This window comes from Zootoca vivipara, chromosome 1, assembly GCF_963506605.1.
Source record: "Zootoca vivipara chromosome 1, rZooViv1.1, whole genome shotgun sequence".
Classification (NCBI taxonomy): Eukaryota; Metazoa; Chordata; class Lepidosauria; order Squamata; family Lacertidae; genus Zootoca; species Zootoca vivipara.
Genome location: NC_083276.1, coordinates 108906203 through 108930355, shown reverse-complemented (window position 1 = coordinate 108930355; position 24153 = coordinate 108906203). Strand labels below are relative to the sequence as shown.

Here is a 24153-nt window from a genome sequence, read left to right as displayed (position 1 = left end):
CTGGATCTTGTAACTTCTTATATCTTGCTTATTTGGATGGATTGCGGCTGTGAGGGGGGAAAAGAAGCAGAAAAAAGATAAAGTGGCCATGCTTGTACTCGGAGCATGATCATACTCACATTGTTTAAAATGTTGTTTTGTTTTAGTTGTTTAAAGCACACTGTGTCTGCATGCAAGTCAGTGGAGCAGTTTGTTGACTCGTGTGCCAGATGTGCCAGGACGAGGTATGGAATGGAGAGATTTTCATTGGGGCCATTATGTGGAAGGATTCGATCTCTCCCCCCCCATCCTTTCAGCACCCATGATCATGACTGTCCCCTGCTGCAGTTGTGGGGACCAGAAAGAGAGAGAGAGAGAAATATATATGCATAAATATACCGTAAAGGCAATGCTATTTGGAAAGGGAAGCGCTAAAGCAATAGTAGCTGATTCCTGGAGAGGTGACAGGGGGTGTAGGAAAGGGAATGGCTAGAGCATGGGTAGGCAAACTAAGGCCCCGGGGCTGGATCCAGCCCAATCGCCTTCTCAATCCGGCCTGCGGACGATCTGGGAATCAGCGTGTTTTTACATGAGTAGAATGTGTCCTTTTATTTAAAATGCATCTCTGGGTTATTTGTGGGGCCTGCTTGGTGTTTTTACATTAGTAGAATGTGTCCTTTTACTTAAAATGCATCTCTGGGTTATTTGTGGGACATAGGAATTCATGTTCCCCCCCCCCCAAAAAATATAGTCCCCCCCAAAGGTCTGAGGGACAGTGGACTGGCCCCCCTGCTGAAAAAGTTTGCTGACCCCTGGGCTAGAGCAATCTATACAAGCCATTACTGGCCAGAATAACAGCTGAAATGTTGTTTTGTTCATGCCGGTGCCTCGTATAAAGTGCATGAACAGAGCATGCCTATGCTAAGCACAATAAACATCCAGTATGGATGTTTGATTTCATGGAATTTACTTAATACTGTATACTATATTATAGAATATTGTAATAGGCTGATTATATTGTCCATATGCTGTTGTCAAATGCACCTCCTAAACTCACCCATAACCATGGTTGGAATACAGAATCATAGAATCAGAGTTTTCGAAGGAACCTTGAGGATCCAACCCCCTGCAATGCAGGAATATGCAGTTGTTCCTTATGGGGATCAAACCTGCAACCTTGGCGACATCAGCACCATGCCCCAATCAACTGAGCTACCAGAGGCAAGTACTGCTGCAGCTAGCCACTTAGTACAGAAACATTATGTTGATATGCTTGTAACACCCTCGTTTTTTTCAGTGTTCTGTTAACATTCTCCCTTTCCCTCTCCATATTTGTGCTTGGCTTGAGAGGTGAGGGGTGATCCATTCACTTGGCTTTCTACTGTGTGCATTATGTGCAACGGTCAGGTCAGCACCGAGTGCCTGCCTGAAGTGTGCAAACAGGTTTTTAATATTAATATAATTTCCAGAGAAGCAGAAATACCAGAGTGATCCTAACCATGTCTACTCAGAAGAAATTCCTGTTGAAGTCCATGGGGTTACCGTGTTTCTCATATTTTAAGGCATCCCCAAAAAATAAGCCATGACAGGATTTCTAAGGGTTGGTGAAAAATAAGACATACCCCGAAAATAAGCCATGTCGTGTAGCCCCGATCGAGCGAGAGGCGAAGGCGCGGGACCCAGCAGAAGCTCCCTGCCTGCTTCCCCGAGCCGTCGCGCATCGGGGGACAGAGCCGAAGATCGGTGGGCTTGACTTGCTGGGCTTGACAAGCCCGGGAAACAGCGCCCGCCGATCTTCGGACCTGTGCTGTGTGACAGGCAGGGGTGGGGGGAAGCGGAGATCGTTCTCCGCTCTCCCCCCACCCCCGCCTGTCACCAAAGATCGGCGGGCGCTGTTTGCTGGGCTTGACAAGCCCGGCAAACAGCGCCCGCCGATCTTCGGACCTGTCCTGTGTGACAGGCGGGGGTGGGGGGGAAGCGGAGATCGTTCTCCGCTCTCCCCCCACCCCCGCCTGTCACCAAAGATCGGCGGGCGCTCCTTGCTGGGCTTGACAAGCCCGGCAAACAGCGCCCGCCGATCTTCGGACCTGTCCTGTGTGACAGGCGGGGGTGGGGGGGAAGCGGAGATCGTTCTCCGCTCTCCCCCCACCCCCGCCTGTCACCAAAGATCGGCGGGCGCTCCTTGCTGGGCTCGACAAGCCCGGCAAACAGCGCCCGCCGATCTTCGGACCTGTCCTGTGTGACAGGCGGGGGGGGAAGCGGAGATCGTTCTCCGCTCTCCCCCCACCCCCGCCTGTCACCAAAGATCGGCGGGCGCTGTTTGCTGGGCTTGACAAGCCCGGCAAACAGCGCCCGCCGATCTTCGGACCTGTCCTGTGTGACAGGCGGGGGTGGGGGGGAAGCGGAGATCGTTCTCCGCTCTCCCCCCACCCCCGCCTGTCACCAAAGATCGGCGGGCGCTCCTTGCTGGGCTCGACAAGCCCGGCAAACAGCGCCCGCCGATCTTCGGACCTGTCCTGTGTGACAGGCGGGGGGGGAAGCGGAGATCGTTCTCCGCTCTCCCCGCACCCCCGCCTGTCACCAAAGATCGGCGGGCGCTGTTTGCTGGGCTTGACAAGCCCGGCAAACAGCGCCCGCCGATCTTCGGACCTGTCCTGTGTGACAGGCGGGGGTGGGGGGTGGGGAAGCGGAGATCGTTCTCCGCTCTCCCCCCACCCCCGCCTGTCACCAAAGATCGGCGGGCGCTCCTTGCTGGGCTTGACAAGCCCGGCAAACAGCGCCCGCCGATCTTCGGACCTGTCCTGTGTGACAGGCGGGGGGGGGGGAAGCGGAGATCGTTCTCCGCTCTCCCCCCACCCCCGCCTGTCACCAAAGATCGGCGGGCGCTGTTTGCTGGGCTTGACAAGCCCGGCAAACAGCGCCCGCCGATCTTCGGACCTGTCCTGTGTGACAGGCGGGGGTGGGGGGGGAAGCGGAGATCGTTCTCCGCTCTCCCCCCACCCCCGCCTGTCACCAAAGATCGGCGGGCGCTCCTTGCTGGGCTCGACAAGCCCGGCAAACAGCGCCCGCCGATCTTCGGACCTGTCCTGTGTGACAGGCGGGGGGGGGAAGCGGAGATCGTTCTCCGCTCTCCCCCCACCCCCGCCTGTCACCAAAGATCGGCGGGCGCTGTTTGCTGGGCTTGACAAGCCCGGCAAACAGCGCCCGCCGATCTTCGGACCTGTCCTGTGTGACAGGCGGGGGTGGGGAAGCGGAGATCGTTCTCCGCTCTCCCCCCACCCCCGCCTGTCACCAAAGATCGGCGGGCGCTGTTTGCTGGGCTTGACAAGCCCGGCAAACAGCGCCCGCCGATCTTCGGACCTGTCCTGTGTGACAGGCGGGGGTGGGGGGGGAAGCGGAGATCGTTCTCCGCTCTCCCCCCACCCCCGCCTGTCACCAAAGATCGGCGGGCGCTCCTTGCTGGGCTTGACAAGCCCGGCAAACAGCGCCCGCCGATCTTCGGACCTGTCCTGTGTGACAGGCGGGGGTGGGGGGGGAAGCGGAGATCGTTCTCCGCTCTCCCCCCACCCCCGCCTGTCACCAAAGATCGGCGGGCGCTGTTTGCTGGGCTTGACAAGCCCGGCAAACAGCGCCCGCCGATCTTCGGACCTGTCCTGTGTGACAGGCGGGGGGGGGAAGCGGAGATCGTTCTCCGCTCTCCCCCCACCCCCGCCTGTCACCAAAGATCGGCGGGCGCTGTTTGCTGGGCTTGACAAGCCCGGCAAACAGCGCCCGCCGATCTTCGGACCTGTCCTGTGTGACAGGCGGGGGTGGGGGGGAAGCGGAGATCGTTCTCCGCTCTCCCCCCACCCCCGCCTGTCACCAAAGATCGGCGGGCGCTCCTTGCTGGGCTTGACAAGCCTGGCAAACAGCGCCCGCCGATCTTCGGACCTGTGCTGTGTGACAGGCGGGGGTGGGGGGGAAGCGGAGATCGTTCTCCGCTCTCCCCCCACCCCCGCCTGTCACCAACGATCGGCGGGCGCTCCTTGCTGGGCTTGACAAGCCCGGCAAACAGCGCCCGCCGATCTTCGGCCCTGTGCTGTGTGACAGGCAGGGGTGGGGGAGAAGCGGAGATCGTTCTCCGCTCTCCCCCCATCCCCGCCTGTCACCGAAGATCGGCGGGCGCTCCTAGCTGGGCTTGACAAGCCCGACAAACAGCGCCCGCCGACCTGTGCTGTGTGACAGGCGGGGGTGGGGGGAAGCGGAGATCGTTCTCTGCTCTCCGCCCACCCCCGCCTGTCACCGAAGATCGGCGGGCGCTGTTTGCTGGGCTTGACAAGCCCGGCAAACAGCGCCCGCGTGCACTTTATTAAAAAATAAGACATCCCTCAAAAATAAGCCATGTCGTGTTTTTTTGAAGAAAAAATTAATATAAGACATGACTTATAATATGAGAAACACGGTAGGATTCCAGCCACAGCCTGTGCCAATCAAAACAACAACAAAAAGACGCCTAAGGTGAGCCTTTTGGTACATCAAAGAGACACTAATTTATTGTGGCGATCTCTTCAGATGTATACGGGGACCTGCAGTTGGCAGGCAGCTTTTGTGCAGTGGCGGACCTACATTTTGGGGTCCCTGAAGCTTGAACTGTCATGAGGGCCCCTACGCCACCAGCAACAAGGTCTACTCTGGGTAATCACTGTTCTTCAATGGGGGTTGTTCCACAACAGATCACTACACCTTTACAACATCTGTGCTACTGACTCTCAAATGTTCGAATTGTTGAAATATATACAAAATAATAAGTAGTAGTAGTAGTAGTAGTAGTAGTAGTTTGTGTCATGCTGCTCAAATTGGGACTAAAATCACTTATGGGGCCCCTCTGGGATTAGGGCCCTCCTCCTGAAGTTTAAGCTTCATTGGTTTCATAGTAGATTCGCCCCTGGCTGTGTGATTTGTGTGTGCAAACACATGCAATACACGCACATATACACTTATCTACATACACGACCAGAGGACGGGAAAGTTAAGCTACTAAGCTACTAGAGTCAAATGGTCGTGAGATACATGTTTTTTCTTTGCAAAGCTCAACTATTCACAATATAATCAGACAACTGATAACAGCGCGCTGGTTTTCTGCTGCAAAAGAGAGAGAGAGAGAGAGAGAGAGAGAGAGAGAGAGAGCACGCTTTTTAAGGCGCTACAAGACTTCGTTATTCACAATAAGGTTGATGGGTGATATAAAGACAGTCTCGTTCTGCTATGCTAACTATATAACTGTTGTTGGAGGAGAGGGGGTTGGAGAGTTGCTACTTGGGCGCGCGAGCACCCGCTTTTCGTTGCAGCAAAACGTTGGGCCTTCTGACGAATCCTTTGCCGTCTCCGGCGTAAGCCAATAGAAACTCACTCCGGCGTCCGCTCCTCTCCATAAAAGCGAACCTCCAGCCAATCAAGTGCCAACATAAGATGTTGACGAGAGAACCTTCCCATCGCCGGCGGCGCTCAAGAGCTTCCCTTCTGATTCACGGGGAGGAGGAGAAGGAGGAGGAGGAGGCACGCGTAACACCGCATTTCCGGCTCCCGTTGGAATCGCTGCATGCGGGCTCAGAGCCCAGCGTGCGGGCCTGCGAACGAAGGCGAGCGCAAAGCTGGCGCCTGAGACGTGCGCTGCGTTTATTTAAGACAGCCCAACCTGGACGGATACCCCCGCTCCTTCCCCCGAAAAGAGCTGCCAGTTACTCATGTCCTGATAAAAGTATCATGGCCGGCAGCACACAGAAAAAGACAGGGGACGGTGCTATATGGATGACTACTATCACAAAAGCATTGATTCTGCTACCCCAGGATTTTGGTATCCTGTCCTCGTTTTGTTTGGAAAGAGGATCTGATGCTATAAAAACAAACAAAAACGGAACGCCTGAACAGCTTCTCGCTCAGTCGGTAGAGCAGGCGCCTCTTCATCTCAGGGTCGTGGATGCGAGCCCGATGCTGGGCACAGATTCCTGCATTGCAGTGGGTCGGATTAGATGGCCCCTGGGGGTCCCTTCCAACTCTCTAATTCTATGATTCATTACAAAGCGAGGCGTGTGTGTGAGAGAGAATCGAAGAACCTCCCCACCCTCGGACCCATCCTTTCTCCCCAAGGGAGCCCTCTTCCTCCCCAACCCCAGCCTGCGCAACCCGCGCGCAACGATGCGAGCTGCGTTCCAGTGAGAAGCGGCTCTGAAGATGCGCAGTCCCCGGTCCACGGGAGCTCGCGCCGTAATAAAAGCATTGCGCTTTTTAAGATGCCCCCGGAGCGAAGGCTAGTGAGGGTTTGGGGTTTTTTCCCCCCTTGGTGCAACGGATTAGCAGGGCGAGGAGGAACCGCCTGGCAAGGCCCACCCTTCCCTTCCTCAGGCGCCGCCCCTGGACGCTGCTGCAGTCGCGTTAGCAACCAGGGCCGCTGCTTCCGGCAGCCATGGATCCTTCCTTGCTGCAGGTTTGTTAGAGGCGCTTCGGCTCTTCCCTTCCCTCCGATCCGCGAGCGAGATTTCCCGTTCTCTCCTCCCGCGCCCGTCTCCTCTCGGGAAACGCGCCACTCTCGGCGGCTTCTGCGCTCCTCCTTTTCTCCCCCCGACGTTTTGGGAAGCTCCCAGCGATCGCGTAACAAAGCAAGCAAGAGATGGGAGGGGCAGCGAGCCTTTCCACCACCTCCCTTCCCTCCTGGCTTTCTTTCTCTCCCCCTTTGGAAGTAAGACAAAATGAACCGAAACACCCATCACCACAGAATAGAATTACTGTATTGAAATGACCCCGACGGCCATCTAGTTCAACCCCCTTTCAATGCAGGAATCTTTTGCCCATCGTAGGACTTGAACCCATGACTCTCAGATTAAGAGTCTGATGACCGACTGAGCTACAATTGCCAGTGTTTCTGAGCTGAACATCGGGCGTCTGAGCCTCCTTCACATGTCTACATGTGTGTTTTTAAATGCCAGCGCACACGTATTTAGAACTGCTACATATTATACTTTCTTCAGGAAGCATGGAGAAGGGTGTTTGTCTTCTGCTGTGAACGTGCAAAGTGCTTCTGCCACTGTCTTTAAACATCTGTGTGCATCTGCACTTGGGAAGCACAAAGGGACAGTGTGTTTTTATTCCTGCATTGCAGGGGGTTGGACTAGATGACACTTGGGGTTCCTTTCAACTCTACCGTTCAATGATTCTGTGAAGTAAACAAGCATGAGGGGGGAGCAGCCAGCCTAGGCTCTTTTTCTGTTACATAGATTGCAAAGCAGCAAATGTGGGTTTTGTCACCTTGTGCACTCTCAAAAGGCAGCTGTAGCCATTCCCATCTCTCTGATGAGTGCATATATGTTACATAAGTTTGCCAGTACCAACTTACCACACTGACATTGCATTTTTAGGCACACACTTGAAACTTCTCAGGAACAGGATTTGGCCCACTCTTAGAAGAGTTGTACAGGATTCAATCAGATTCTGTACAAAGTTATGAGTGGAGGCGGCACAATGGGAACATCTGCAGAAAAAGAGGGTTGCATATTTATTTATTTTTATCCCACCTTTTAGCAAAATAAAGAAAGCTCCCCGAATAAGCTTGCAGATCACACGTTAACTTCTCATTTCATCTCAACCATATGGCGCTGGAAAGTAGCTCTCCTAACTCAATGGTCTTAGTTTTATTAGTATTTACACCTGTGTGGTTGTATCCATCATTTCCTTGCAGACACTCATTAATTACTATTGCCAAGAAGGCTACTTTCGTCATGTTCAGACACTTGCCAGCGAAGGCCTCAAGTTGTTTGGCAATGACCCAGGCTTCGTTTTTTACCGCATTTACGGCAGGCTGATGGAAGGTAAGGCTTTTGACTGAATATCTTTCGAAACTTTAAACCCTGTTGATTTTGGCAGGTCTACTCAGAGTATGCTGGAGTACCACCCAATGTAAAGATATGCAGAGAGATGTTTTAATTATCGGTAATTCTGTAGTGGGCAGTGCGGACCTCCTGGCAGAGGAGTCGCTGCTGCTGAATGGGAAGACAAGTGGGTTGATACTATGCAAACACACTTGTAGAGCATTCCTTGCCTTTGCCTCCCTCCCAGTAAACAGCAGCACCTCCACTGTTGGGAGATCAGGTAAGCACCCTCCACCACACTGCGGGAATATTAGAGTACAGTCATACCTCTGTTTACAACCACAATTGGTTCCGGGGAGCCGGTTGCTCCCCGAGTTCGTCGCTTCCCGAGGCACACTTCTACGCGTGCACAAAGCGCTGATAGAGCGCTTCTGCACACTGCGCAGATTGCTTCTGCGCATCCAAGTCCGCGGTGGTTAGAAACCGAAGCGGTCGCAAACCAAGGTTTGACTGTACAGTTCTGAATAACTGAGATGTGCAGACTAGGGGGAATGGAAGCCCTGTATAGGGAAGCCTTTCAATGTGCAATGTTTTATTGTGTTTTTATATCTGTTGGAAGCCATCCAGAGTGGCTGTGGCAACCCAGTCAAATGGGCAGAGTACAAATAAGGAAATTTTTATTTATAAGGAGGAGCATCTGCTTTGCTTGCAGAAAGTCGGAGGTTCAGTGTCCAGGCTGAAATCCTAGAGGACCACTGGCATGTGACCTAGATGGGCCAATGGTCTGGCTTTTGGTACAAGGCAGCTTCCTGTTTTCCTCTGCTTGATGAAGCACATATCCCATTGCACCAGAAAATGCAACTTAACCTTCTTGAATTTGATTCCTTAGGGCACGTTCAAGAGGCTCTTCTCGATCTCGAACCTCTTAAAAACAAGCAGGACGTATCCCTTTGCACAATGATGGCACTGATCTATGCCCATAAAAAAAGCCCAAATCCAGGTACAGTTTGAACTATCTCTACAACGAATAAAGCCATGCGGACTTAACGGTCCTGAATGGGGTAACTGTGCCCCTGAAGGATCAGGTGTGCAGCCTGGGGTCATTTTGGACTCACAGTTGTCCATGGAGGTGCAGGTCAGTTCTGTATCCAGGACAGCTGTCTACCAGCTCCATCTGGTACGCAGGCTGAGACCCTACCTGCCCGTGGACTGCCTTGCCAGAGTGGTGCATGCTCTAGTTATGTCCCGCTTGGACTACTGCAATGCGCTCTACGTGGGCTACCTTTGAAGGTGACCCGGAAACTACAACTAATCCAGAATGCGGCAGCTAGACTGGTGACTGAGAGTGGCCACTGAGACCACATAACACTGGCCTTGAAATTCCTACATTGGCTCCCAGTATGTTTCTGGGCACAATTCTAAGTGTTGGCGCTGACCTTTAAAGCCCTAAACAGTCTTGGCCCAGTATACCTGAAGGAGCATCTCCACCCCCATCCTTCTGCCCGGACACTGAGGTCCAGTACCGAGGGCCTTCTGGCGGTTCCCTCACTGCGAGAAGCGAAGTTACAGGGAACCAGGCAGAGGGCCTTCTCGGTAGTGGCGCCCGCCCTGTGGAACGCCCTCCCATCAGATGTCAAATAAATAACTATAGGACTTCTAAGACATCTGAAGGCAGCCCTGTTTAGGGAACCTTTTAATATTTGATGAATCATTGTATTTTAATATTCTGCTGGAAGCCGCCCAGAGTGGCTGGGGAAACCCAGCCAGATGGGCAGGGTATAAAAAGTATATTATTATTATTATTATTATTATTATTATTATTATTATTATTATTATTACAACGTATTGAGTTGTTAACACTTCCTTTGCTGTCCTGTTTAATGTGAAAGCATGGGGGGGCCTTCAATAAAATGTTGCGGTGTAATCTGACCTAACTGAAGTGCGTCTGTTCAGAGTGCCTCTTCCAGCAAGCCATTGCACCCCTCCCCCCATTCATTCCCTGCCTCCCCATTTAAAATTGCCTGAGGCCGCAATCCTGTGCACACACGCTTAGGGAAAAGTGCTGCTGATTTCAGGGGGACACTCCTCTGGGAAAGGGCAACTGAATTTGAACCAGAAATACCTTAGCTAGAGGAATCACCCATTTCAAGTTTAACAGCAGGAGGATCCAAAGCGGCCTTCCTAATATTTTCACTGTTAAACCATGGCGGTAGGGAGTTTGTCCCTGTTGCATGACGTCTTGCCATAAATCTGTAGCATGTACCGAAGACAGTAGGCCAAATCGGGCCGTATCCACACACCCACTGTTACGGTTTAAATAACCACCGCTTTACTGATTTTTACTTCAGATCGAGAGGCCATTGTGGAGCTGGATTCCAAGCTGAAGGAGCAGCGCAAAGTAGCAGGGCAGCAGGCGTTGTATTCTGCAGCTTTGTTCTTGTGGCACATTGGGCGCCACGAGAAAGCCCGCGAGTACGTTGACAGAATGATCAAGATCTCGAATGGCAGCACAGAGGTTAGCCGCTTCCCATAGTCACACTTGGTATCTCTGCTTGCTATAGAACGAGACTTGCTAGCCCTCAGCTATGTTGAGTCATCCTGTAGATCATAGCCAGTTATTACTGCTTCATTTAACGCTCAAGGAATATTTTGGCGGAATCAGTACTGTTAAAAACTAGCCTGATGGTTTCTCTTTAGTTAGCTGTTAAGTGTGTCTGGTTCATTAACTGAAATGAGTCACTAGCCAGTAGCGCTGTTTGAGGCAGCTAAGCCATCTAATGGGTCTGAATCACAGATGTTCCCAATGCTTGGGGTTTTCTTTGAGCTGCTGACACAGAAACGCCATGTGCTGTGCATAAACGTGGGTGTTTTCCCGTCAAGTTCTTTTTTTTTTTTTATAAAAAAAAACTTTATTAATGTTAAAGAAAAAATTAAGAAAAACGATACAAACCAATAATCAATAAAAAACATATATCACATTTCATTATTGAGTCTTCTTTGTCCCTTTTTTCCCTCTCCACCCCTGTCCCTCCCCGCCCTTATCCCTCCCCCCATATTTCTCCCCCTGTTTCAAGCTTATCCTTTCCTACCATAAGATCTTAACATACCAAAATTCATTGAGTTGAAAAAGGTAAGTAATATATACATGCCGTATTAACAAAGTTGTATATCGTTTTAGTGAATTGATCATAACAGAGTTGTTAGACGTCTAAGATTATGTTTGGTTTTTCCAATTTTTCCTTAATATAGTTAAAAAAGGGTGCCCAGTTTTTTTTTATATCGTCTGAATTCTTTCCTCTAGTTTCTTCATAATGTTTTGCTAAATTATAATAATTAAATAATTTTATTTGCCAATCTTCTTTGCTCGGGATTTCCGGGGTTTTCCAATTTTTTGCGACTAATAATCTGGCGGCTGCTGTCGCATAGCTGATTACACACCTATCATTTGTTTGTATGTCCTCAGGCATCATTCCAAGGAGGAACATTTCGGGACTTTTCTTAAAGGAATATTTTAGCATTTTTTTAAATTCCTTGTATAGCATTTCCCAAAATTCCTTAATTACACTACAATTCCACCACATGTGGATAAATGTTCCAACCTCCTTTCCACACCTCCAACACAGATTGCTAACCCCTGGGTACATTTTGGACATTTTTAGTGGGGTCAAGTACCATCTATTCTGCATCTTTAAGATGTTTTCCTTTAGGTCGTAATTTGGTGTAAAATTTGAATCTTTCTTCCACAGGTTTTCCCATTTCTGCACTGGGATAGCTTTCCCCAGGTCTTGACCCCACTTAATCATGTATTCCTTCGTCATTTCTTCCTCAGTTTTCCATTTTAGGATTATCTGATATAGATTTTTTATTAATTTGGTCTTTTTTACTAGTAATATTTCCTCAAATTTTGACATTTCACCGTCAAACCCCAATTTTTTGTCAATTTGTAATCTTTGGTTAATTTCAAAATATTGTAACCAGGTGGTCAGTAGGTGTTTTATTTCTGCATATTCTTTTAGTTTTAAGGTTCCTTCTTTTTCTTCCAATAATAATCTGTATGTGGGCCAGTTGTTGTCCATATTAGTTCTTTTTACGGCGACTAATTCTAATGGTGAAAGCCACCATGGAGTCTTGGGCTCGAAGAACCTTTTATATTTCTGCCATACTAGATACAAAGATTTCCTAATTAGATTGAACATAAAAACGTTCTTTTTTTCTATTTTATCTTTCATTAAATAACGGTGCCAGCCAAAGGCTAGCCCTTGGCCCTCCAGATCTAAAAGGTCCGTGTTTTTGAGTTCGACCCACTCTTTAATCCATGCAATCGCAGCCGCATCGTGATATATTTCAAGGTCTGGGAGACCAAAGCCTCCCCTATCTCTATGGTCTATCATGATTTTATATCTCACCCTCGGTCTTTTCCCTGCCCAAATAAATTTCATAATATCCTTTTTCCATTCCTCAAAGATTTTGTCTTTCCCCAGAATTGGTAAATTTTGAAATAAATAATTCATTTTAGAGACAACACACATTTTGATTAGAGAGATTCGACCCATTAACGATAATTTCAATTTTCTCCATTCTTCCATATTTGCTTTTATCTTTTTCCACATTACTCTATAATTTTCCTGTACAAGATCTATTCCTTTTATTGTTGTTTGGATGCCCAAATATTTCAATCTTTTATCAATTTTTAGGCCTGTTTTTTCTTGGAGTATCTGTTTTTCTTTAATTTCCAAATTTTTCACCAGCATTTTGGTTTTCTCATAATTTATTTTTAATCCCGCTAATCTGCCAAATTCATTTATTTTCTTAATTGCAGAGGGTATACTTTGGAGTGGATCCTCGGTGGTTATAATTATGTCATCTGCATAAGCCTTTACTTTAAATTTTTTATTACCAATTACTATGCCCTTAATAGTTTCTTCTTGCCTTATATTTTTTAATAGAATCTCTAATGTTAATATAAAAAGAATAGGCGACAAGGGGCAGCCTTGCCTTGTGCCTCTTTCAATATTTATTTTATTGGTAGATCTTCCGTTTATTAATATTTTGGCTCCTTGGGCTTTATAAATTGCTTTTATTGCTTTCTCCATTCGTTCTCCCAAATTTAAATTTTCTATTGTTTTTATCATGAATGCCCACGATACTCTATCGAAAGCCTTCTCGGCATCGATTGATAGAATGGCTGCCTGTTTATCTCTTCTGTTTTCAAGGCATTCCAAAATATTTACGATGTTTCTAATATTGTCCTTTGCAAATCTGCCCTTTACAAATCCAGCTTGATCTTTGTGTACTAATTCTTCCAATTTTCCCGTCAAGTTCAAATTGCAAAAAATTGTGAATTTTGTTTTGAATGCTTTCTCGCCATCCAGTTGCATACTAACGATATGAAACATTAGGAGAATGATTGGAATTAGATTATATGAAGGCCTTGGACTCTGGAGCGTTTTAAGGCTTCTTGGCTCACAAATGTTTTCCTCTAACCCTCTCTTCAACGTTAGAAACTCTCAGCCAAGGCAGGAAGCTTCATCCTTCGCACGTTATAAAGAAGTTACATTGGAACTGGCAGAAGCAGAGTTTTAAATGATTCTGCATTTAGCGTTTTCTCTTTCTCTTAGTATAGATCGAAAGTAGCAGCATTCCAACAGAGGCTGTACTATGGCCACTCCAAAAGATGCAAATTTGAACATATAAGAGAGTTCCTTGTGTTTCCATTCTTGGTGCTTCAGGGATCTTGTGGGTGCAGACATTTGGATTTTCAGGATCTTGGCTCACCACGTTTCCTGGGTTCCCCTTTTAACATTTCATCTGGCGCCGTCCATATGGTATACCTAGTGTTTTGAACACTACATTTGGAATTGCTGTTTGGGGTTTGGAAGGTTGCTGTTGAGACTCTAGGTGGCTTTGAACATGCTTGGCTTTCTCAGTCACGAGTCGCAGTTGGTAAAACAGAGAAAGGGATCTCTTTCATGCCAAGGATGGATGTTCTAAAAACCTTTTTTTTTCTGAAAGCTTTCTTTTAAGAAACCCACATTTTAAAAGTTTGCTTTTCTTTGCAGGGATTGATTTTGAAAGGGTGGCTTGATGTCACCTCTGGAAAAGAAGCAAGTATTAAAAAAGCTGTGAAATATTTTGATGAAGGGCTGCAAAATGGAAATGATACCTTTGGCCTGATGGGTAAAGTAAGTATGTTATCAAAATAGAAGCTTTTAATCCTTGCCTGTTAATATAACCAAGATTATGGCGTGTGCCAGTGGATCTCACACAGATTGCTTCACACCTAGTCTGAGCTGCTCGATGCGAGTATTGGAATAAATGGTCGGAGTTAGTCCCAAGCAAGGGATGGGAACACAGGTCTGAAATTTTTGGAAAACTCACTATCTCTTGTCATTTCATTATTTTGAATGGGGTTCTCTGTATTACATATGAGATTAAGGTCCATCAGTGGTTCCACAGAATCAGTTCCTTTTGCCACCAACGTGTCAGCAGCTTTTCACTTCCTCCCCTCTCCTGATAGAGCTGTGTTTCCCAAACTTGGGTCTCCAACTGTTTTTGGAAACTCCAACTCCCATCATCCCTAGCTAGCAGGACCAGTGGTCAGGGATGATGGGGATTGTAGTCCCAAAACAGCTGGAGGCCCAAGTTTGGGAAACCTGTGTATAGAGGTTCTGAAGTAGACTTTGATGGGTTTGAGACTAGAATAATGTTTAGGAAGGAAGTGGTACGTTCCGCAAAACATCTTTCCTTTCGGCTTGAAAACGTAGGGGATTAAGGGTTTTCCTTCGTGTTTCATTAGGCACAATATTTTGAAATGCGCCAGAATTACTCGGGAGCTTTGGAGATGGTGAATCAAATAATAGCCCATGCGCCACAATTCCTTCCTTCTTTTATAAAGAAAATGAAGCTGCAGCTGGCTCTTCAAGAATGGGAACAGGCAACCGAGACTGCACAGAGGTGGGTTGTTACTGTTTTGGGAAGGAAGCAGGAGGGCTCCAGTATCCTGTCATAGGCCTGGTGCCTCCTTCCCAAAGCCTGGGAAACTTCTGCCCAGTTTAGGGACGGAGGCACACACACACACACACACCAATCACACACCACTGGTGGCAAGCAGTGCCTTGTTACCTTCTCACTTACCTTCTTTGCTTCTGCAGTGGATGATTGTAGAAGGTCTTAGAAGGTGGGGTTCAATTACAGTATGAGTTTTTGCTTGAGAGCAGAATGTATTGATGGGGCCTCTTGGACACTTAAGTGATCTCTGTTTCATTGAACGCTAATAACGTGCCCAGGGAATTCCTTATTTATTCGAGCGTTGGCCCTCTGTTACGTGAAAACATATAAGCAGTCGTGTTGTAAAGATACAGCTCTTGTCTCGTTTCGTTCCAGGTTGCTGCAGAAGGATGCTCTTAATTTGGACGCTATAAAAATGGAGGCCATTCATTATTTGTGTAGGGAAGGAAATATACCTGAGGTCAGTACTTAATTTAACATCCAGGTTTGCTTTAAGTTACTAATTATTTAAATACACATATCCTGAACGAATGAAGAGCACGGTTTGTCGTTGTCGGCATTTCTTCACTGTCAAATAATATCTGCTAATTGGGAAAATAATAGCTACTAACAGTGCAATTCTATATATGTCTACTCAGCATAGCTGCCAAGTTATCCCTTTTTTTAAGGGATTTTCCCTTATGCTGAATAGGCTTCCTCGCGAGAAAAGGGAAAACTTGGCAGCTATGCTACTCAGATGTAGAACTCGGTTGGCTTGCAGCTTTAAAATCTTATATTCCAAACATAGGAAATTACAATTTCGGAAACATGTGGTAACTTTAACTATATTTTAAAGGCTGTACTAGACTTTCTATTAATTAACACCGTGGCCCATGGTAAGTACATTGTAAGAACATGCTTTTGAATTAAAAACAAATCAAGTTTTTGTGGTATGTACAACAATCCTGAGGATAAGGAACTAAGTAAACTTATTGGGAGTTTGTACTTGAGCAGTAGACCAGACATGCCAAGATTGGGGATGCTGTGTCCCAACACCATCTGAAGAGAGACAGGTTCCCCATCCTTGTTTTTGCCATACTACAAACTGAAGCTTAGGGAAACAAATGTGATTTTTTTCCCGTGTGGCAGAAGAGGGAATAAGGGTGCTATGCCTCAAGAACCACATGCTGAAAATCCTTTGGAGACTAGTTGGATGGTTCTTGGATCTTTGGTCTAATTTATGAGGAGGCACCCCCCCCCCCCCGTTTGCATTTTTTTGGCTTTATTTTCCAGGGTGGAATGAAACCAAAGAGAAAGAGGTCTATAATAGTAAATTCAGTGTAGTCTTTAAAAAGGTCAGATTCTAAAACCACACAAGGAACGCCTAAAAGACGACTCCCGTTCTAGAAAAGTCAATGGAGATTGTAGCAATAATACATTTTGACGGTTGAGTCCAGCTTTTTATAGCTTCAAGACAGAAAAGGAGGTTATTTTTTGCAAACGAGAGATGGATAATTGCTTTAAAAAATAATTAATGTACTTTGCTTAACTTGAGGAAAATATATCTTTAAAAATCTGTTTGCAGGGCAGCTCTTCCAGTACATTATTCTCTGGAAGGTTGTAGCCGCGTATTAGTTGTATGTGGTTGCTTCAGAGAAGGATTCCTTTTGATTGTGGTAATTGGAATGCAGCCATCCAAAACTTAGCCTATGCTGCCCAATTAAAATATGTTTACTAGACCGGACACAAAATATTCTTTTCTCCTGATGGTAAACATTTGATTTCACAAAGGACTTCTGCAAGGCTCTAGTCTAAACTCGCGTATAAAGTACCGCAAAAGAGTGTGTGTGCCTCATTTAGCTCTTAGGCATTTTGTTTAAGAGTACTGTATGTTTTCTTCTCTTGCTCTTCCATAAGTGGAATGCCATTAAGTATGCATTTGTATATTACCGTACTCAAGTTAGCATACATTGCACTGTTGCAATGCTTTCCGAGTGGGTTTGTGTAAAATGTGCCTGTTGGCATGAGAACACATTGCAGATTCAAATGAAATAATTTTATGGGACTCTGCTGTTCAAAACCCGCAGATTTCCCTCCCCATTTCCTCCCAGTACCAAGACCGGTGTTCATTTGCCCTTCCTCAGGCTTCCTCCAAGTTGGAAGATTTGATTAGTGCGTTGGATAAGTTGGAGCCGCATAACCCCCAGCTCTTCTGCAAAACGGCGTTGGTGTTCAGCAGAACCGTAAGTGGACATTTATTTGAAAAGTAACATCGAAGACATTGATTGTGATCCTTCCTCTGTGAGCTGGTAAGTTATGGTGGCATTTCCCCTTTATTACAATGGGAAGCCCCTGTATATGTTGGGTTTGGGTCGGTACCTATCGGGCATAAATAATCCTGTACACAGATGTGTCTGAATCTTTTTAGTAGACTTGTTGAGTTGTGCACCAAAAGTGCTCTAAGAGCGGCACGGCTCTCTTTGTTTCAGAATGGAAGGTGAAGTGTTAACTTGGAATCTTTCTTTATAGTATGAAGTGCATTTTGATTATGATGGAAAATGAGCATTGGTTAATCTGTTGGTTCCCCTCCCACACACACTCCAAAGGCCCCTTGTTTGTTGTGGTGGCTTCCCCTCTCTCTCCCCCCCCCCCCTGCCCCAAGGACTTTGTCTGTGGCGGCTGTCTTCTTGTGACAAATGGATTGCTTGACTCATTCACCCTGAGCAAAAAAAAAAATATTGTGCCGAGTGGTGGCATATAAGTGGAGGTTGTGCTCATGGCAAATGCACAAGCTGATGTGTTTTGCCCTGAGCTGGGAGCTGTCAGGGGTTAGAGAGGGAGGAAAATAGCTGCCATAAGCTGTGTAATCATGTGGATTGGTCGCTTTTCTGAATTCAGTGGTGTACAGCAGCATGAGCAGAGCTGGGGAACTGGGTTTTTACTCTGTGCATTCAATTGCCGTTAGTAATAATGCAAGGGAGGTTCTTCAGGTGATTTATGTAAGTTGTGATCATACCGGTGCTTCATGACACCCAAACAAACCATCACCCTTTCATACAAATGTTTGCAAATTTTTATTTTAATATTTAGTGACTGTTCCTAAAGCTTAAAAAAAAACAGTGAAGTGGAGGATTTTAAATCTGCTAAAGTGTTCATGTTGGAAACTGTTCTTAATTATAGTGTGGCCGCAACCCACTGATCCTTCGGCAGACTCAAACTTTGGTGGAACGAGCTTTCAACTTAGACCCACACAGTGCAGATATCGCTACAGAACTTGGCTACCAGATGATTTTGCAGGGGAAAATGAAGGAGGCCTTAAAATGGTACAAGACTGCCATGGCTCTCGACGAAACAAGCGTTCCCGCACTAACTGGTATGGCTTAAAAACAGATTTGAGTTTTCAAGAGCATGCAAAGCTGATTCTTCTCTCCTCCCACCCCCCACATCCCGGCGAAAATAATTTTATCACTGCAAGTAATCTGTGTGATTGACTTTTTTAGTGTGATTTGCATTCTCATCAGCTTATTGCCCCTCCTCCTTGTTTTTGAGTCTCTCTTACGTTCCTATTAGACTTTGAAGCCTGGCTTAATGAAAAAGGAATGCTAAACACCGAAGGCTCTTTGTAGAGCAGAGCTGAAATTGGGATGACTTTGCATTACAGGAATTATCCGGAGCCAGCTAATGGAAGGGAAGCTAGACGATGTAGAGCAGCAGTTGGAGTTCCTGAACGAAATCCAACAGTCTATCGGGAAATCAGCAGTAAGAGAACGATCCTTTCCAAAAGTGCTTTGATTCTAACCTCACTGAGGAGGCTAGAATATTAATGTGGGCAGAGAATTCTTGACCAAGGGCTTTTGCTTTTCTGCTCCTTGCAATGTCCAGTTCTTGGGATTCAAGGCAGGGAATCCAAATGTGTGCAAAAGAGGTAATACATTTTTGAAGCGTTTTTACTCCCAGAGTGGCTAACAAAGATCCGTAATAAGACAGTCCCTGCCCTCAGGTTTACAATCTAAAAAAACGCGAGTAACACAAAAGGGGTGGGGGAGCAAACTCTGGCACTATTTCTTAGTTACAGATGGAGAGTTAAAAGAGAGGGGGAGCCAACATTGCTTCGGTTACCCTGCTTCCCATCTCTCTCAGCTGCAGCCTGATTGAATGACTACTGCTAGGCGACATTTGAGGGAGGAAGGAGCCTGATAGAACTGGCAGTCGTAAGCAGGCTACAGTTTTCAAACTCTGTGCAAAAGTAATTTCTAACCTGTTTCCCCTTAATGTTGCTTTGACCTCTGTTGCTTACCCAAACAGATGATGATGATAACATTAAATTTTTTAAATACACGATTTTATTGGTTTTTAAGCAAATACAATAACCATTAAACACTTATCCTGCAGTACATTTAATGGTGTTTGTTTTCTCCATTATATCCGCCATGAAAGGCCAAACCCTTTCTCCAAATCCTCCCTTTGCCCTGCTATCTTTGGGCATAGACGTAAGCTCCACCCTGCGCCACAGAGAACAAGTAGGCTTCTTACTGACTGCAGCACGATTAGCGACAGCTCAGCAATGGAAGAACCAGACTGAAACACCCCTGAACCTATGGGGAAATCATATCTAGGATATATATATAGTATATATATATTTGACGTCCTTGATACAAAGACTTCATGCGACTTACATAATGGCTGCGTTGAGGGAAGAAAAAGATAAATAGAAGACCACTCCCTTCCAAAAACAATGGGTGCTTCCTGACTGTCACGGGTTTGGGGAGGCAGTCAGTCACATACTGGCAAGTTCAAATTGCTTTTGTTTAACAAACTCCCCTGCCCCAGACCAGGTGACAGTTGACACCTCTTCCTCCTCCTCCTCGCAAATAAATCTTAATGAATGCTCAGTAAATAGCCAATGTCATCTAGCCCTAGGGTTGCCAGACGCAATAGAGGACAGGACTTCTGTGCCTTTAATTGCCCTGCTCTCTTTTGAGTCTGGAAACCTTAAAGAGAAACCAGCAGACCCTTTGTCTAATTTCCAAGCAAAGGGTCTGCTGGTTTCTCTTTAAGGTTTCCGGACTCAAAAGAGAGCAGGGCAATTAAAGGCACAGAAGTCCTGTCCTCTATTGAGTCTGGCAACCCTATCTAGCCTCCCTGCAAACTGTACTAAGAAATCAGCTCAAGAAACAGGTCATTTGGAAGTGACCAGAGACTGTGCTCATAGAGCACAGTGTGCTAACCTTCTGTCTTAATTTAGAGGTCTTAATTTATGGGGGATGGGGGGGGGAATGATACAATTAGTTGCCAAGCAGCACAGGCAGTTTCTGGAACAAAACTACGAGCCTGTTAATTCACAAGAGTTCACTGAGAGAAGAATGACCAGTGGATTATTTTATTATTGAGATCTAGATACATGCCAGGAAATGTGCTGCAAATCAGGGCATCTGGGTGCCAGAGGGCAATTTCTAGTTACCAGTGGTGACCAGTGCTAGGTGAATCATGACAGATTTAATTATAGATTTTTCCATGTAATTTTCTATTTGTTTTGTAGGAATTATCTTACTTGCGTGCAGTGTTGGCTATGAAGAAAAACAAAAGACAAGAGGAAGTTATTACTTTATTGAACGATGTGCTTGATACTCATTTTTCCTCGTTGCAAGGCTTACCTCTTGGTGTAGAATATTTTGAAAAATTAAATCCTGACTTTTTGATAGAGATTATTAAGGAGTATCTTAGCTTTTGCCCAACGCAGGTAAGTAGCTAGGATTTTTGTCCTCCTAAAACAACAATGTGCTATGGTCCATGGGGTCACGAAGAGTCGGACACGACTAAACGACTAAACAACAACAAAACAACAACCACTTATTATTATACTTTGTGCTCAAAAGAAGGTTTCAGGTTGAAGCGAAGACAATTAGAATGAATTGCCAAGATTCTGAGCAGTGTCCATTATAAGGACTGAGCAATAGTTAATAGTGGAGTAACCGCTAAAGTATTTTTGTTTTCCTTGTAAATAAGTCCAGAACATTGTCATGACACAAATCAGGTGCGCTACATTACGTCATTTATGGATGTGGCAAATATGTGAAAGATTCCTGTTGATCCTGGTCATCTGCTTAAAGAGTGATTGTTTTGTTTTCAAATCTGGAATGGGGAAACATATAATAATAATAGAAATAGTAATGTTATTATTTAAATCCCTCCCATCAGAATGGGTTCCCCCAGCCACTCTGGGCGGCTTCGAATACATATAAAAACATAATTAAACATCAAACATTAAAAACCTCTCAATACAGGCCTGCCATCAGATGTCTTCTACAAGTCAAATAGTTGTTTATTTCTTTGACATCTGATGGGAGGGCATTCCACAGGGCAGGCATCACTACTGAGAAGGCCCTCTACGCCTGTAACTTCATTTCTCGCTTTGAGGGAACTGCCAGAAGGCCCTCGGAGCTAGACCTCAGTCTCTGAGCTGAACAACAGGGGTGGAGACATTCCTTTAGGTAGCCCTACAGATGTTTGCTGGGCCCCACTCCCATCACCCATAACCATTGGCCATGCTGGCTGAGGTTGGTGGAAGTTGGAATCCAATAACATCTGGAAGGACACAGGTTTGCTACATTTTAAGGACTCTTCTTGAGCTTGAGTAAGGACAGTAGAGTAGGTTTGGGGCTTTGCTGTGCGAAGACTTTGAAATATGAGTAGAACCCTATCCCTAACTGTATCTGTACTAGTTGGGTTCCTCCCTCCCTCCCACTCCAAGTTTTTTCTTCCTGGAAGAGAAAATTGAAGATTTTTTTCTGGTAGGAGTTTACTTCCATGTTCAGAACCAACTCTCATAATGCCTTTCTGCCCTCTTGTTGGCCTGCAAGAGCTTGCAGCCCTCCCCCCTGAGTCAGGCCAGCATGCCAGAGGCAGAGTGCTATGTGAATTCATGGGGTTGCCTCAGTACACAGCCTGTGTGGCTGTTGTAAGTCAGCATTGCCTCAAAAAGCACAGGTGCTTCATTCTGGAGTAGATCTAGAAAAGAGCCCGTTGAAAATACACTCAGAATTTTTATTTCAGCTCAGATATACATTTCATTGGGATATTTTAATTTTTTTTTAAAAAAGAAAAAATCTCCCTCTACTTTCTCGATGTAATAAATCAAAGTAACATTTGTTTATCTCAAGCCTGCAGGTCGAGGACAACCTCCTTCCCCGCTTCTCAAGCCTTGTGCATCCGTCCTTGAAACTGTGGTTAAAACTGTTCCTGGTCTCCTGCAGGCCGCCTATTTAGTTGCAAAGGTGAAATATTTGGCAGGTAAATCTCTCGAGTTTGAAACAATGCAAATATAATCATTACCTCAGTAGCACTTGCAAATAATAATAATAATAATAATAATAATAATAATAATAATAATAATAAAGCTGCAGTGTGGAGTGCTCTCTGTTAAGGTTTACACTCCACCCCACAATATCGGTTAGTATGCTTGGTCTGCATTGGGGTGTTTTGGTGTTCCCACCCCGTCCTTAAACGGTTTTTGCACTCCTGCAAACTTCAGGGTTCCCTAGCCTGTTGCTCCCTCCCTCATGTTGTGCTATTTAGACCAGGCATCCCCAAACTGCGGCCCTCCAGATGTTTTGGCCTACAACTCCCATGGTCCCTAGCTAACAGGACCAGTGGTCAGGGATGGTGGGGATTGTAGTCCAAAACATCTGGAGGGCCGGAGTTTGGGGGTGCCTGATTATTGGGAGTTTGTACTTGAGCAGTAGACCAGACATGCAGTGGCACCCGCACTTTGAACCTTGCAAATAGAAGAAATGGTTGAAGTACGTTTTGTAATTTGAAACTGTACTATGTGATTCATAAAGCGCTGCCATAGCCGAGAGGTAACTTGCAGCTGGTGACTGGGGTGTTCTCTCTCTCACACACAGCATGTGATTTCATTGCTTCTTTAGTTGTCGAAATATTTACGAAATGTAAGCATTTAATAAATAGTGCTGGGACGGGAGGAGGTTTAATCAGTGGAAATGAACCTGTCTTGCAACTGCCATCCTAAATCAGCTCGTCAACATTTTTAGTTTGTTTCTCCCCCTTTATTGTTTTGTTTGCTTAACCGGATTAGGTAACACTGAAGCATCCCAGAGCATCTTGCAGCACTGCATAGAACAGAATCCATCCCACGCAGATGCCCATCTCCTTATGGCTCAAGTGCATTTGCTGCAAAACAACTTCAAACTCTGTTCTCAGTCTCTGGAACTCTGCCTAAGCTATAACTTTGAGGTACACTTGATTGGAAAATCTAGCCCAGCATACTGAAGCTCTTTATTTTCCTTCCATGCTTGATTGGCATTTTAATTTGCTGCCGGTATTATTATTACTTTTTCTGCCCATGGATAAATTGTCAGGACGTCAATAACCGTCACATAACAAGGAAACGTATGCATTTCGCCATTTAACAAAGAGCTCTTAGTTGAAATCAGCAATATCAAAAGTCAGGGCAGGGTTTCAGATTTAGGAGTTAACTCCATTTCGTTTTCTTCCTGCCTCCAGTACGACAGAAACCCTACTGTGGTTGCAGCCCCAAAGCCCTGGCAGTATAAAATTTGCTAGGCTTTCCCCTTTTATCTTCATATTCTTGCAAGCCCCATGAATTAGCTTTAGACCTTTTTTGGAAACGTTGGGTTTAAGTGAAACAGGAAGCTACTGCTAAAAGGCTTACTAGTTTGTCTGCTTATTTTGTGCAAAGGGAGAAGCAGAATGAGTGCCTAGTCTCATTCAGCTTAAGACGAGATGCTACCATGTGAATGCAGTCAGAGACTGTCGGTCCTCTGGCTGGCGACAGGGCAAAAGTTAATAGCAAAAATAAATAAATGATAGATTTAATAAATAAATAAATGATAGATTTATAAAAGGTAAAGGACCCCTGGATAGTTAAGTCCAGTCAAAGACGACTCTGGGATTGCGGCGCTCATCTCACTTTCAGGCCGAGGGAGCCGGCGTTCGTCCACAGACAGCTTTCTGGGTCATGTGGCCAGCATGACTAAACCAATTCTGGCACAATGGAACACCGTGATGGAAACCAGAGTGCACGGAAACGCCGTTTACCTTCCGGCCACAGCGGTCCCTATTTATCTACTTGCACTTTAATGTGCTTTCGAACTGCTAGGTGGGCAGGAGCTGGGATAGAGCAATGGGAGCTCACAACCGTTGTGGGGATTCGAATCGCCGATCTTCTGATCGGCAAGCCCAAGAGGCTCAGAGGTTTAGACCACAGCGCCACCCGGGTCCCCGATAGATTTATAGAGACACACTGGTCAAGAATGCAATCCTAAATCTTGACCAGGAGCAGGGCGGCTGAATAGAGCAGCAGAGC

At 46.1% G+C, this 24153-nt stretch overlaps 1 protein-coding gene across 3 annotated transcripts in view; it reads left to right on the top strand.

Moving 5' to 3' along the window:
* Positions 1 to 5554: 5554 nt before the first annotated feature.
* The window catches only part of TTC21B (tetratricopeptide repeat domain 21B), a 34213-nt gene continuing 15614 nt past the window's right edge, over positions 5555 to 24153 (top strand). For 2 of the 3 annotated variants that reach the window (XM_035132987.2, XM_035132977.2), the window contains exons 1-13: positions 5555 to 6442; positions 7691 to 7820; positions 8710 to 8820; positions 10169 to 10335; positions 13880 to 14002; positions 14617 to 14774; positions 15204 to 15288; positions 16952 to 17050; positions 17988 to 18180; positions 18469 to 18566; positions 20347 to 20547; positions 21968 to 22097; positions 22903 to 23060. In XM_035132987.2, the coding sequence (XP_034988878.2) occupies positions 6422 to 6442; positions 7691 to 7820; positions 8710 to 8820; positions 10169 to 10335; positions 13880 to 14002; positions 14617 to 14774; positions 15204 to 15288; positions 16952 to 17050; positions 17988 to 18180; positions 18469 to 18566; positions 20347 to 20547; positions 21968 to 22097; positions 22903 to 23060 (1674 nt within the window). In that variant the 5' untranslated portion in view covers positions 5555 to 6421. Of the gene's footprint in view, positions 6443 to 7690; positions 7821 to 8709; positions 8821 to 10168; positions 10336 to 13879; positions 14003 to 14616; positions 14775 to 15203; positions 15289 to 16951; positions 17051 to 17987; positions 18181 to 18468; positions 18567 to 20346; positions 20548 to 21967; positions 22098 to 22902; positions 23061 to 24153 lie in introns of those variants that run through there. The other variant, XM_035133007.2, reaches the window with a different exon arrangement.